The following is a 12,482-nucleotide window of genomic DNA, read 5'->3' on the forward strand; positions in this document are numbered from 1 at the left end:
AACATATAGGCTTTAGCGGCGACAAACCAATGGCAGCGACGATACACTATTAGCAGCGACGAGGTGTGCATTATTGACGAAGTATTACCGGCGACTCATTTATAGCGACATGTCACCGCTAAAGGTATTAGCGGCAACAATCCGTACCTTTTGCGGCAACAGGCATCGCCACTATTACTCGGTATTCAATATAGAGGCCGGAAGTCAACAAATCTCCTCATTCTTTTCTTTTTTCTGCATCGTATTTATTTATGTTGAATCTACCAATAGTTGCACAATAATTTTTTGTAGTTGCACGTAATACAAAAAATTAAAAAAAAAATAATAATAAATATAAATATAAATAAATAACGAAATTTGCTCTTTGAAGTCGAAATCGAATAGTGGCACGGGACCCCCGGAATACCTACCAGTTGTCCTCCATTGGTTGCTGTATCCTTTTTATTATATAGAGGGAATATATCTTTAGAATGCAATGCATTTATCTTAATTTTAAGATGACAGACAGTCAAGGGATAGTTGTGTATGGATAGATTGATTTTGCTCATGGACGTTTGTCATGTTTATAGCATTTCACATATTTTGGTGACTCGTATATTAGTTCCTTCTTGGCATACTCGACATCTTCCCTAGTAGTCTATGCACATACACAGAGACGCTAGTACCTCAAAGTGAATGTTTTCTGTATGTTATTTTTCATTCCAATGACGGCATGTAGTACCGGTGTGCACTTGCAGATGATGATCTCAAAGTGAATTCAGATGCAAAATTCATATATTTCCAAAATTTTGGTGGCATATTGTTCAACGAGAATGTACTGGAAATCACTTTCAAATTCTCTCATTTCGTCTTCCGTACAAAATCCTTGTTAAAACTTGTCTAGAAACACAACCAACGTAATTTAAAAGAGTGCCAACTTATCAACTTCAAGAAAGAGAGGAGAAAAGAAAGATTTCTCAAACACAAGTTAAGCCGTTGCAATAAAATACAGCCTAGAGTTGCCATTTGCCACACATACATAACAGATATATAGTATAATATTAATTAATTAATAACCATATAAACATAAGCCCACAACAATGATCATGACTTAACATCTTTGAGGCCACCACCTTTCTCAAGCTCCCCAACTAACTCCCTCAAAGCTGGAACCTTCATGGCTAGTGTTCTGTACAACCTAGAATACCTAGCCCTGGTTCCATCTGCTGTTCTAGCTAAAGCCAGTAGGGATAAAGCTTCCGGAAGCTTCGCAAACACTTGTTTAATCTCCTCCAAGTTCATGTTTTCTAGAACAGTAGGGCGTGGGACCACTCTAAGAATTTCACCTGTTTTTGGCTCTTGAACACGATCATCTGCTTTGATTACAAGTTCTGAATGTGAATTTGCTCCACATTTTATGATGAAAGGGGATGTTGATCCGGTGTTGAACTGTAACACATTCCATTGTGTCACCTCCGTTTCATTTCCGGAATGTTCGCCGGAAATAGCCCGCGATGGGCCTTGTGGCGGCTGATCATCTTCTTCCACAATTGACTAAAAAAAATAAACAGAATTCGTGTAAAAAAATATTTTTTTTTTAAAAAAAAAAGGGTAGTTAGTAGTTAGTAGTTAGTAGTTACCTCTACAACACGACGAGCATCTGCAATGTGTCTTTGTGCACATGGATGATCAATTTCAAGAAGTGAAGATAATTGTGCTGAAAGATCATCTAATCCTGTAACCAATCCTTTCTTCTTGCTTCTACTCATTATATTAACTGCAGATTGCCTCATTATTTCCTATCACATTAACACATCGCAAAATTCTCATCAATTTTTTAAAATAAAAAACTTATATTATTATATAATATGTAATGTAACAACCTTGACTTGCTTCAGAATCCCATCAAGGGCAATTAGAGACGCCAGCCTGGCATCCTCAGCTGCAGAAGAAGGATTCCGGACAGGTGATCCACCATCTTCTAATGTTAACAGTGCCGTATCAGTTTTCATTTGTTGTAGAATCTAATCAAAACAATTCATTAACAAAACAAGTTATTTAAGTAAATTGAAGAAAGGACAATATAGTCATTTACTCATTTTACCTTTCTTCTCTTGTGATCAACAGACTCTAGAGCTGAACGTAGTTTTGCTACTTGTGACGAATCTTCTGCTGCCTCGGTTGCTAATGTCCCCGCAATATCCTGACAAGAGTAAATTACGATTTTGGTCCTTATTTGTGGTTCATGTAACATTTTTGGTCCATGTTGGAAGTAAAATGACAAAAGTTGAAATTTACTTTGAGGTGTTGGAGTTGAGAGTTGTAAACGCGTTTTGCGTATTCAGTCAAGAGTTGACCGAGGGCATCGGTCAAGGGCGGCATTGCAGCACCAAGGCCCGCCATCCAACCGTCCATGATGGCGGTAGAAAGAAGCTCTAACTGACCGGTGACCCCACCACCAGCATCCACGCCACTGACCGAAAGAAAGTCAAAGGTCATGGCAAGCCAAGATCTGATCTGGCGTTGCAGTTCACCAGCTGGCGTGTGGACAAAAAGGGCAGCAAGGGATTTATTCCCTGTTGCAAACGCTTTCGCGTCTTCGGTTATTTCCCTAAGTTTAGCACCAGTCACATGTTGTCTCCATGATTCTTGATCAATTCCACGTATCTTTAACACAACCGAGGACAATTTCGACTTTTTCTCTGGTTTTAAATTTACTTTAAACCCGAGAAAATGGTCATCGATTATCGCGTTCTTGAAACTTGAATCGTATCTCACAGGAGATCTTCCAGGGCTGCTGCCTCTACTGGAACTTCTGCTTCTTCCACTTATAGGCTTTTCAAGAAATCTATCAACAGGAGGAACCTATAAAATATCAATGAATTACTTCCATGATCTTAAGGGCAAAAATGTCATTTTAGATAAATAACGGTGAGTTTGTTACCTTGATGGATTGAAGCTCGGGTGACCTTGCTAGCAATGATCTTATGTATAAAATTCTGACACGGGAAACAAGCATGGTGTCCATTACTCTATGTGGCTCCATTTTTCTTATGAATGCAAAAACAGCATCTCTTATTTCAGCAAGTATTTCATGTTCACGTGAAGCACCTGCTTTAATCACAGCCGCCAAAACCTGCAACATTCAAATGTTTTACACAAGTTGAAGAAAATTACATTTTTGGTCCCTGGGTATAGCTGTTTTTTCAATTTTGGTCCCAAAAAAATTTATCTTGTAGATTTGGTCCTTGTTCCCATTCAAAGACTATTTTTGGGACCAAAATTGTTAAAATCAGCTATACTCAGAGACCAAAAACAGTAATTTTACTTGAAAAGGAGACCAAGAAGCTCAAATAAGGACAAAAACTGCAAGAGAACTTTTTGGGACTAAAATTGTAAAAATAAGATATACCCAAGGACCAAAAATAGTCATTTTACTTGAAAAAGGGACCAAAAACGTTACAAGAACCTCAAATAAGGACAAAAATTGCAAGAAAAAACATTTTTTGGGACCAAAAATGTAATTTATTCAAGAAAGTGTTTCAAAATTCAGAAATATGTGAATTATACCAGCATTAGTAGTTTGTTTGCTCCATCAGAAATAGCAGCAAGGCCATCATATTGTTCTAGGTCAAACTCATTCAAAGCAGATGTGAGATATTCTCCTGCTGGGGTTGACTTAATCTTATCTTGACCAGGTTTGACCAATGCTAGAGTTCCATCAGGTTTTTTAGGGGAGAAAGGGACAACATCTGTTGTTGTATGTTCTTTGTTATTAATGTCATTCCTGTAAGTTAGATAAATAAATCCAAAATAGTGTTAAAATGTAATTACACAAAAAGAATAATCTTGAAACTATAATAATGATTTCACCTTCCAATTTCATTGGCCTGGTTTTGAATTTTGGGTGGTGCTCCTAATGCCAGCTGGCTTCCCATTGAAGTTGCCTTCTCTGTCAATCTCTCAAAAAGCTTCTCATTTTCTTCATGCAACCTCTGAAAAAAACATTTATCTCCATTGTTGGATTTTTCATTTCTATTTATTATTATTATTATTATTATTGTTGTGTTTAGTTTACCTCAATTAGGGCATCACGTTTCTGAAGTTCTTCTTCAAGTTTCTTGGAAACAGATGTAGATTCAATATCTTCTTTTGTTGAGTTTGAGTCTAAGCTTGTTTTGGACTGAAGTGTTACATTCAGTTGTGCCTCTAAGCTTTTTAGTTTTGCCTGAAATGTGAAATTACAAAAAGCCCCATAAACATATATATGAAATAACATCATAGATCAATAATGGAAATGAAATATTAGCAAATTTAAACCTGTAAAGACTCGATTGTTGAATCACGTTGTTGTAACTGTAATTTCTGCTCTTGCACTTGGTTGACTAGTTGACCAACTTGACTTTTCAGATCATTATTCTGATCCTTCTCTGTTTTATTCTTTTCAGCAAGATTAATATTCTCTGCCTGTAATGGAAAACATTAACAAAATGAGAAAAACTTAACACATAATGAAAAATTAAAAATACATTTTTTTTTAAAACTCACAAACCTTTAAATCTGACTGAAGTGCAAAAGAAACTTTCCAGGCTTTCTGAACTTCATTGAATAATAACACACACTGATCATTTGCAACATTAAGTGCTTGTTTTAGTCCCACAACTTCCTGTTTCAGATCAAGACTTTCTTTTTCTTTTTCATAAAACTCCTTACGAGCATCATTTGCCTATATGAGAGAACAAAAATAAGGCTCCTCAATGTAAAAGACAAGGGCAAAATAGTCATTTTTACAAACTTACAGTATCTTTCCACTTCTTAATGGTATCTCGGTTCCCAAGGCTCAGTACAGAATTTCGAGCTCTAGAAGCAAAATTCAGAGATGACAATGTTTCAGACAAATTTGAAACATCTGGACATATGTTTACAATGAGCAGAGTTTTTGAGTTTCCACCTATGATGACAAATATACAAAAGACAATGTAAAAAATGGCAGTTTTAAATATTCCAAAAAAAGGTAATATTTCCAGAATCAAGAATACCAAGTGAATCAGCAAGAAGTTTTGTAAGCATTGAGTTCTCATAAGGAACATCTTCTTTCTTGGAAGTCAATGAAGCTAATACATCTCCCAATCTACAAACATAGATAGTCAAAAAGTCAAAAAGTCAAGTAGTGGGACATAAAGAAATCAAAATTATAAATTACATACGCAGAAAGTGATTTCATGACATGTAACACATCGGTTGTGTGGTCCCCATTGTTATCTTCCAGACCTAAAGTTTGACTTCCAGCTAAGTCAACAAGAGAAAGTTTGCTATATAAATTTTCTCCAGTGATCAAATTGTCATAATATATATGTATCGTGGTTATCCTGTGCAAAATAATAAACCAAAAAGCTTTTCAGATTCTTGTTTGGAATGAATAAATGAAAACAAAAGAAGAAACTGTACACATACAGATGAGAAACATTGATCTTGTTTTTGTCATCACTTCTATTCAAAAGTGCCCTTTTGATGACTTTAGAGAACTCTAGTGGATTGTCAACCTTTTCCTGTACAAGGTCAACCTTGGGTTGACCTTGACCACTCTCTGACTTTGAAAGCAAATCTTTCATCTACAAAACAGAAGATAAGTATCAAAACCAAAGTATATTTAAAAGAAAATGACATACCCATATAAGTAATTATATAAAAAGTAAAGGGTGTAACCTGTTCATTATGAAGCTCAACAACTGTAACAAAAAAGTTAAATCTTGAAGTTGAAGTTGTATCTGAGTTGGAGACATCAAACAACTCTTCAAAGCATCTTGCATATAAGCCTCGATCATGGCTAGAACCTTCCATGGTGTGTGTTTTTCCAGAACATGTTTGACCATATGCAAAGATTGACACGTTGTGTCCATCTAATGCTGACTGGACAAACGGTTGAACATCTGTGAAAAATTCAGCTGCCACATGAAAAGATGACATCATGTTATTTAAACAATATAACCATAATTATCATAAAAGAAAAGGTTTAATGGAAATGTGGTATACCTTGTCCAACATGTGGTCCATAAACCCTGTCAAATTCATAATCTTTTTTAGGGTTTGAGACAGCATCATCACCAGTATTGACTCGTATAGTATAATCATCAGGAAACTCAACAACTGAAGGGCCTTCATCTTCAAAAAGTGGTCTTGTTCTACAAAAGACCTTTATGTTTCCTGAATTTATGGATGAAGATTTCAGATGAAGAGAACTTTCACCAAAATGACTATTTTACCCTTGTTGAAGGACTCCAAACCCAATTGATTGTTATTTTGATAATATATGTTTCTTTTACCAAAAAAGTTGACATCATAGTTGTTTGCTCTAGTAAAATCAGTTACATTTTCGGAGATTATCAAACAATATTATACACATGACTAAATTTATGACAGCAAAAAACTTTTCACTATAACAAATTTATGTGACAAAACTTAAAAACGGCTGATTTTTTAGCATAAAAATGTTAATAACAACGGATCTTAATGATATACTCCAAACTGTAATCACGGTATGTATCTTGAAAACAAAATGTTACAAGTTAATTCATTTATTGTTATTATTATTAGTATATCTATTATGATTCTTATAATTATTAACTGTATGCAAATGGTATGTACTTCCATTCAATTTCCATTTTGAGTACAGACTTCCAACTTAACATTTTGGGGTCTATAACTTTATAGACTAAAAAAACTTATTAAGTATCCGGGTTGAACTACAGATGGATTAACAGTAAAACATGTGCTTATCATATTTTACACAAAGTTATCTTACAATCCATAGAAGATGCATGACGAAATCATGCTTACCTTTAGCAGTTAATAGCTCATTGTACAACCTTTTCTTCTCATTTAAAAGTGGGGCAACTTTAGCTTCAGCTTCAAGAGCAGCCTGATCTGAAAATGAGATCAAAGAAATTGTTGGTGTTTACCATGTATCAGCTTGAATGAAAACAATTTGACAATTCAAGAAGATATAATGAAATGAGTAAGGGAAAGAAAAAAGAAAAAGATTTGAGAAACTTAACTAGGAAACAGTATAGGTTACAAATCATACAAGAGTCGCAATTTGTGTGAAAAAGATCAAATCAAAGTACATATTTATAAAGTACTTATCTTGTAAAACTAAATCCAGAAAGTGAAGTAAAATGTCATTCATACCTAGCTTACGGGTCTTATCAGCAAGAACACCTAGATATCGTGTCACTCGATCAAGTTTTGCATTAGAGTACTCTTGAAGATCAACGGCTTCTTGTCTCAACTCTACATAATCTTCTTTGGCATGCTGTCAATGTAGTATAGTAATTTAACTCATGTCAAAAGGGCATGTGAATATTCAAACAGAACAGTTACTACATAACAATCATAAGGCACAAACAGCAAGGATAAAGTCTATTAATTTTGTGGTTACTATGTCTTCCACAAGTAATTTGCAATAAATACTGTATGACTATGATATTAGTCCCAAAAGTTCCTCAATTTTGTAGATTAATCATTAATCCATCTACAATGCTTCTTCAGACACTAAACTTACAGATATCTGTACTTATGGGGGATTAAGTGAAAATCTGGTACACTTTGCCCAAGTAGCCATTCAATTTTACCATGAAAGGTGTGGCCAAGTTGTTTAATTTAAAAGCAAGTTAACTTACATAGCCTTAATCTAGCACATTTGGCATGCCTACTCCATTTGCACAGTACTTTATAGTCACAAGGAGTAAAAACCGTGACGCATTTTAAGCAATAAATCAGATTCAAAGAGCACTGAGAGTTGTATTAGCAGGAAAATTAAATTAGTAAGGAGTAAAGATAATTTACCTTGACCTTATCCTTCAAATTATGAAGCTTGGTGGCAACAGACTGTTTAGAAATGAGTTCCGAATGTGCTACAATTGACGGAGTAGAGATCGAGTATCTCCGAACAATAGGAGCAGGAGCAGGAACAGACGGTGGCTGCTCCGCCGGAGATTTCCTCGGTTCAAAACCACTCACCTCCCAGTTCCACCTGTTGTTCGACATTGATTAATTCTTCCTTTCACAAATCCCTAATTCCTCAAAATCGTGACAAAATTAAGACGATTTGATGTTTTTCGGAAGAAATTATGAAGATGGAAACGGAGGTGGAGGAGAAGATAGTCCGACGAGCTGCACCACTCTTTCTCTCTCACCCTCTCTCAAATCTTTGGTTGTAAACTCTTTCCCTCTTTTCCCTATTTCCTTCACGTATTTTAAGCTATTACAAATTAATTAATTCCAAAATTATGAAATAAATAAATACCAACCTTTGAATCCATCACCAATCATAATATATAATTTATTTATTTTTTATTTAATTTATATATATAATCATAATGTAACCCATTACACAATAGTTGATGGTCAAAAAAAGGAAAAAAAAAAATGTTTGGATTTTAATTGTAAATTTTTTACGTATTAATATTAGTTGATTAAAAAATATATTCGGCTAAAGTTTAAAATAAAGTTAAGATAGTTGTTTTGATCTTAAACCAATAAATATACAATTCATAATTTCATATTAAAGTGATGATTTTATTAATAAAAGAAACATGCATTGATTGTTTTATTATTATATTGAAATAAACATCAAAAGGATAGAGTGACAACTTTATAATAAAAAAGTTTATTGTATCTAATATCTTAGTTATTAAAAATTAAGAAATTTATTTGATAAAATGATAAAATTAAGTATTTTATTTGCTTATATTTTTGGCTTGAAATAAATATTAAACAGGGTGTGAGAAATGAGAATGGGTGAGTTGTAATTCAAACACCTTACATCAATTTCGAACGCAAAATAATATGCGCTTCACGATATTCAAAGCATCGCTTTCTATTGTGGGGTTACGGAGTTTTGGTATTTGGATTGGATTGGGGGGAATGGAAAGATAAGGAAACCTTACGACTCACATGAGATTGTTACTCATTTGGGTATGAATTGGGCCGAACCCGGTTCAACACATTATTAAACATTAACTAATGGTTTTGTTTATGTAAGATTGTAAGTCGTAAGTTTCAACTTTCAAGTGTAACTTTAGCCCATATAAAAGAAACTAACATGATCTGCTCAAAATGAAGGAAGAAAATAAGTAACGTTAGAAAAAGGGGTGAGAAAATAGTGTGTGATAATCAACGAACATGGATTTCTTAAGGAACATGTGTGTATCATTTTTGTATTTATATTTTGTGTATACATGTGTGTTAACAAAAAAATTCGTTAGGGATAATTTGTCAGAACACTTAAAGTTTTAGGCACAAAATAATGTATTTTATCGGAGAATATATAGTTATTTGAGATCTTGAGAAGGCCCGAAATATTGAAATATGAGTATATATACTGATTAATCCAAAATCTGATTAGATTGACAAAAGTAAAAATGCAAATTAAACAGTAGAAAAAATATCCCAACTTGGCTCCACGTTGCAAGGTAGCTTTGAGTTGCCTTCGAGCATACCCAAAATTTTCATATTTTGTTAACTTTCCTTCACTCTGATCATGTTTCTTTTGCATTCTAGATCCAAAATTCTATAGATGTTTGAGGTGACATGGGCTCTTTCTTTAACCCTGACATTTTATTATGTTTAAGATTAAAGTTATCTTATATACAAGTGTACTCTGCACCACTAACCTCGTATAGATCATAGTTTAAAATTGACATACATGTTAATTCCAATCACATTAAAACAAATGTGATGCTAAATTTACCAACAATAAATTCAGTTAATACAAAACTATCGTTGTGAAAAATTGAAAGAAAAAAATATGAGTGAGTTATATATATTTTTTCAAGATTTAGGATTCAACCTACAACACTAAGCTGACTCTATGTGCTTATCAAATCATAGTCGATGTTTATAAAAATAAAATTGTGAGATCTAACATATAAGGGAAAGCAACGTGTGAACAATTGGAGTCTTTTTGTATCAACGGTTTGAATTTCAATAGCAAATTGAAGTAGTATCATCTCTAGTTCTAAATTGTTCAAGCGGTGATATACAATATACAAGATCGGAGGGTGTGGGAGGGAAGTTTCTCTCACTTTTGGTGGGTCATACCCCTTTTTCCCTCACCTAAAAGTCAAGGAATGGGTGGGAAGCCCTTCCCTCACTTTTTTTTTTTAATTAAATAAAATATATTTTTTATTTATAATTTTTAAATTAATATCAAACGTAAAATTCAATTAAAAATAAAAAGCATTTCATTAATTAAAATAAAAATTACATTAACCCTAATATTTAAATAAGTAGAAAAATTAAAAAAAAAAAAAAAAGAAATCAAACAACCTACAACATAGTAAAAGTTATTAATTAATATCCTAATTTTATTTAAACCTAGATACGTCACTCGGAATCATCGTCTTCGTCATCGCCTTGATTGTCTGCATCATTCTCCCCAGCGTCACTCTCGTCGTCGGAATCTTCACTCTCGACGAACATATCAGAATCCCCGTCTGATTCGTCAAACAAATCATTGTGAGATAACTCGTACGGGGGCTAAATATGAGCCCTATAAATATGCTCTACCAAATCAGCACGAATGGCCTGATGAATGTCGTGATTGTGTACTTCTCTTATATTCACCCTATACTCTTGTTTACCAACGGCTACTCCTTCGACATTTGGAAAATTTTGATTTTCGTTGTATCGGCATATCACTCTTCCTTCGTCTTCAAGAATCATATTATGCAATATGATACATGCATACATTATGTGTTGTAACCTTTTCACCTCATACGACCTTGCCCCAACCGTTAGTACTTGCCAACGTCTCTTAAGTACACCAAATGCTCGCTCCACATCCTTCCTAGTTGACTCTTGCGCCTCTTTAAAATTTTTCCTTTTTGAGTCGTTAGGACATGTAAACGATTTCACAAAAACAGACAAGGTATGATATATACCGTCAGTAAGATAGTATGCATGCTTATATGCTACCCCATTTGCTTGAAAAGGTACATCATGTGACTTTCTAAGGTAAATATCGTTGAATACCGGCGACTGGTCTAGCACATTGATGTTATTGTTTGCACCAGCTGGACCAAAGAATGCATGTCATATCCAAAGATCATGTGATGCGATAGCCTCTAGAATGATCGTTGGCTCTTTGTGGTCGCCTCTCATGTACTGACCACACCATGCGTTGGGGCATAATGACCAACTCCAATGCATGCAACCGATACTACCTAGCATTCCAAGGAATCCATGTTTGCCTTCATGCACCATATACAATTGGTGGATATCGTTGATAGTTGGTTTGCGCAAATATCGTTGCCCATAAACCAAACAGATCGCTTTGCAGAACTTGTACACAGACTCCCGCACGGTACGCCCTTACATCCTAAAACACTCATCCTATTTGTTTGCGCCCATATCGTATGCTAGCTGACGAATTGAAGCCGTGTATTTTTTAATGGGAGAGAAACCTTTTTTTTCCCTTGCATCTATTTTCCATTGGAAATATGGAAAGCGGCCTTCCAAATCGCCAACAATACGTAAGAATAGTTCCTTCCTCATCCGGAACCGACGTCGAAACTTTATAGCGTAGACGGCGTCATCTATAAAATAATCTTCTATAAGGCGATCGTGTCCGGCTTCGTGATTTCTACGTAACGGTGGCTTTCTTAGGTTAGGTCGTGCACGTGATGTTTCAAGTAGTCGGTTTTGATAGTATGCAACCGTTTTCGCCATGACGGAACCGATAAACTTAGCCTCCTCTACAGCCGTCGAATCGGATGATGAAGATGATGACATTTTGAATAATATTTTTTAGAGATAAATATAGGTTATGGGTTAAAAAAATGATAGAATGCTTGAGTATTTATAGGTTAAGAAAAGGGAAAGAAAAAATTATATATATATATATATATATATATATATATATATATATATATATATATATATATATATATATATATATATATATATATGGGAAAGGTGAATATACCCTTAAGGGTATATAAGCTTAGGTACCCAAACACACCATAATACGTTGTTTTGTTTGATATATCCATCATAATATTCTTAAACTTCAACTACTAACTTTATTTACGTTCAAGATTTTCGAAATTTCACTATTACATTTCTCTTACATCACATCTTTTTTCCAAAAACCTACTAAGCTATATATATTGTAGTTGAAAATGAAAATTACGTAAGAAGAAGATAATCGTGTAGTTTATAAAAATTTTGGAAGTAAATCAAGTTAGAAGTTAAATTATAAGAGCATTAAACAATTAGAATGTATTATATGATACAAAACGACAGAGTATGATGAGTTTGGGTACCTAAGCTTATATACCCTTAAGGGTATATTCACTTCTCTCTCTCTCTCTCTCTCTCTCTCTATATATATATATATATATATATATATATATATATATATATATATATATATATATATATATATATATATATATATATATAGGGTTAGGTTATTTTGTTTTCACTATTTATTGTGTGCA

General features: G+C 33.9%; 2 protein-coding genes across 2 annotated transcripts; both read right to left on the reverse strand.

Annotated features, from left to right (window-relative positions):
* Nucleotides 1-897: 897 nt before the first annotated feature.
* LOC145036652 (kinesin-like protein KIN-14B) lies at nucleotides 898-8,224 on the reverse strand. Its single transcript, XM_078985117.1, has 20 exons — nucleotides 7,825-8,224; nucleotides 7,168-7,291; nucleotides 6,817-6,903; nucleotides 6,013-6,183; nucleotides 5,686-5,924; nucleotides 5,434-5,591; nucleotides 5,187-5,348; nucleotides 5,019-5,110; nucleotides 4,779-4,930; nucleotides 4,532-4,705; nucleotides 4,300-4,446; nucleotides 4,058-4,207; nucleotides 3,853-3,974; nucleotides 3,550-3,766; nucleotides 2,924-3,115; nucleotides 2,278-2,844; nucleotides 2,084-2,182; nucleotides 1,863-2,003; nucleotides 1,620-1,778; nucleotides 898-1,533 (listed from the first exon to the last, which is right to left on the reverse strand). The coding sequence occupies exons 1-20, from the start codon at nucleotides 8,023-8,025 to the stop codon at nucleotides 1,084-1,086; spliced, it is 3,804 nt and encodes a 1,267-aa protein (XP_078841243.1). The 5' UTR covers nucleotides 8,026-8,224; the 3' UTR covers nucleotides 898-1,083.
* A 2,141-nt stretch (nucleotides 8,225-10,365) lies between these two features.
* LOC145035581 (uncharacterized) lies at nucleotides 10,366-11,772 on the reverse strand. Its single transcript, XM_078984107.1, has 3 exons — nucleotides 11,445-11,772; nucleotides 10,623-11,054; nucleotides 10,366-10,475 (listed from the first exon to the last, which is right to left on the reverse strand). Exons 1-3 carry the CDS (start codon nucleotides 11,770-11,772, stop codon nucleotides 10,366-10,368), a joined length of 870 nt encoding a protein of 289 aa, XP_078840233.1.
* Between the last annotated feature and the right edge of the window lie 710 nt (nucleotides 11,773-12,482).

This window comes from Lactuca saligna, chromosome 3, assembly GCF_052625555.1.
Source record: "Lactuca saligna cultivar CGN05327 chromosome 3, ASM5262555v1, whole genome shotgun sequence".
NCBI classification, from domain to species: domain Eukaryota; kingdom Viridiplantae; phylum Streptophyta; class Magnoliopsida; order Asterales; family Asteraceae; genus Lactuca; species Lactuca saligna.

Bases quoted from the DNA above. Each gene is read 5' to 3' on its own strand.
- LOC145035581 (XM_078984107.1), bottom strand. From the start codon at position 11,772: ATGTCATCATCTTCATCATCCGATTCGACGGCTGTAGAGGAGGCTAAG. The intron at 11,055-11,444 runs GTTTCTCTCCCA...TCTTTGGTCCAG, and splicing joins AGATGCAAGGGAAAAAAAAG to CTGGTGCAAACAATAACATC. The intron at 10,476-10,622 runs GTAAACAAGAGT...TTGACGAATCAG, and splicing joins TGTCGAAGGAGTAGCCGTTG to ACGGGGATTCTGATATGTTC.
- LOC145036652 (XM_078985117.1), bottom strand. From the start codon at position 8,025: ATGTCGAACAACAGGTGGAACTGGGAGGTGAGTGGTTTTGAACCGAGG. The intron at 4,208-4,299 runs GTTTAAATTTGC...TTCACATTTCAG, and splicing joins CAACAATCGAGTCTTTACAG to GCAAAACTAAAAAGCTTAGA. The intron at 3,975-4,057 runs GTAAACTAAACA...TGTTTTTTTCAG, and splicing joins AACGTGATGCCCTAATTGAG to AGGTTGCATGAAGAAAATGA.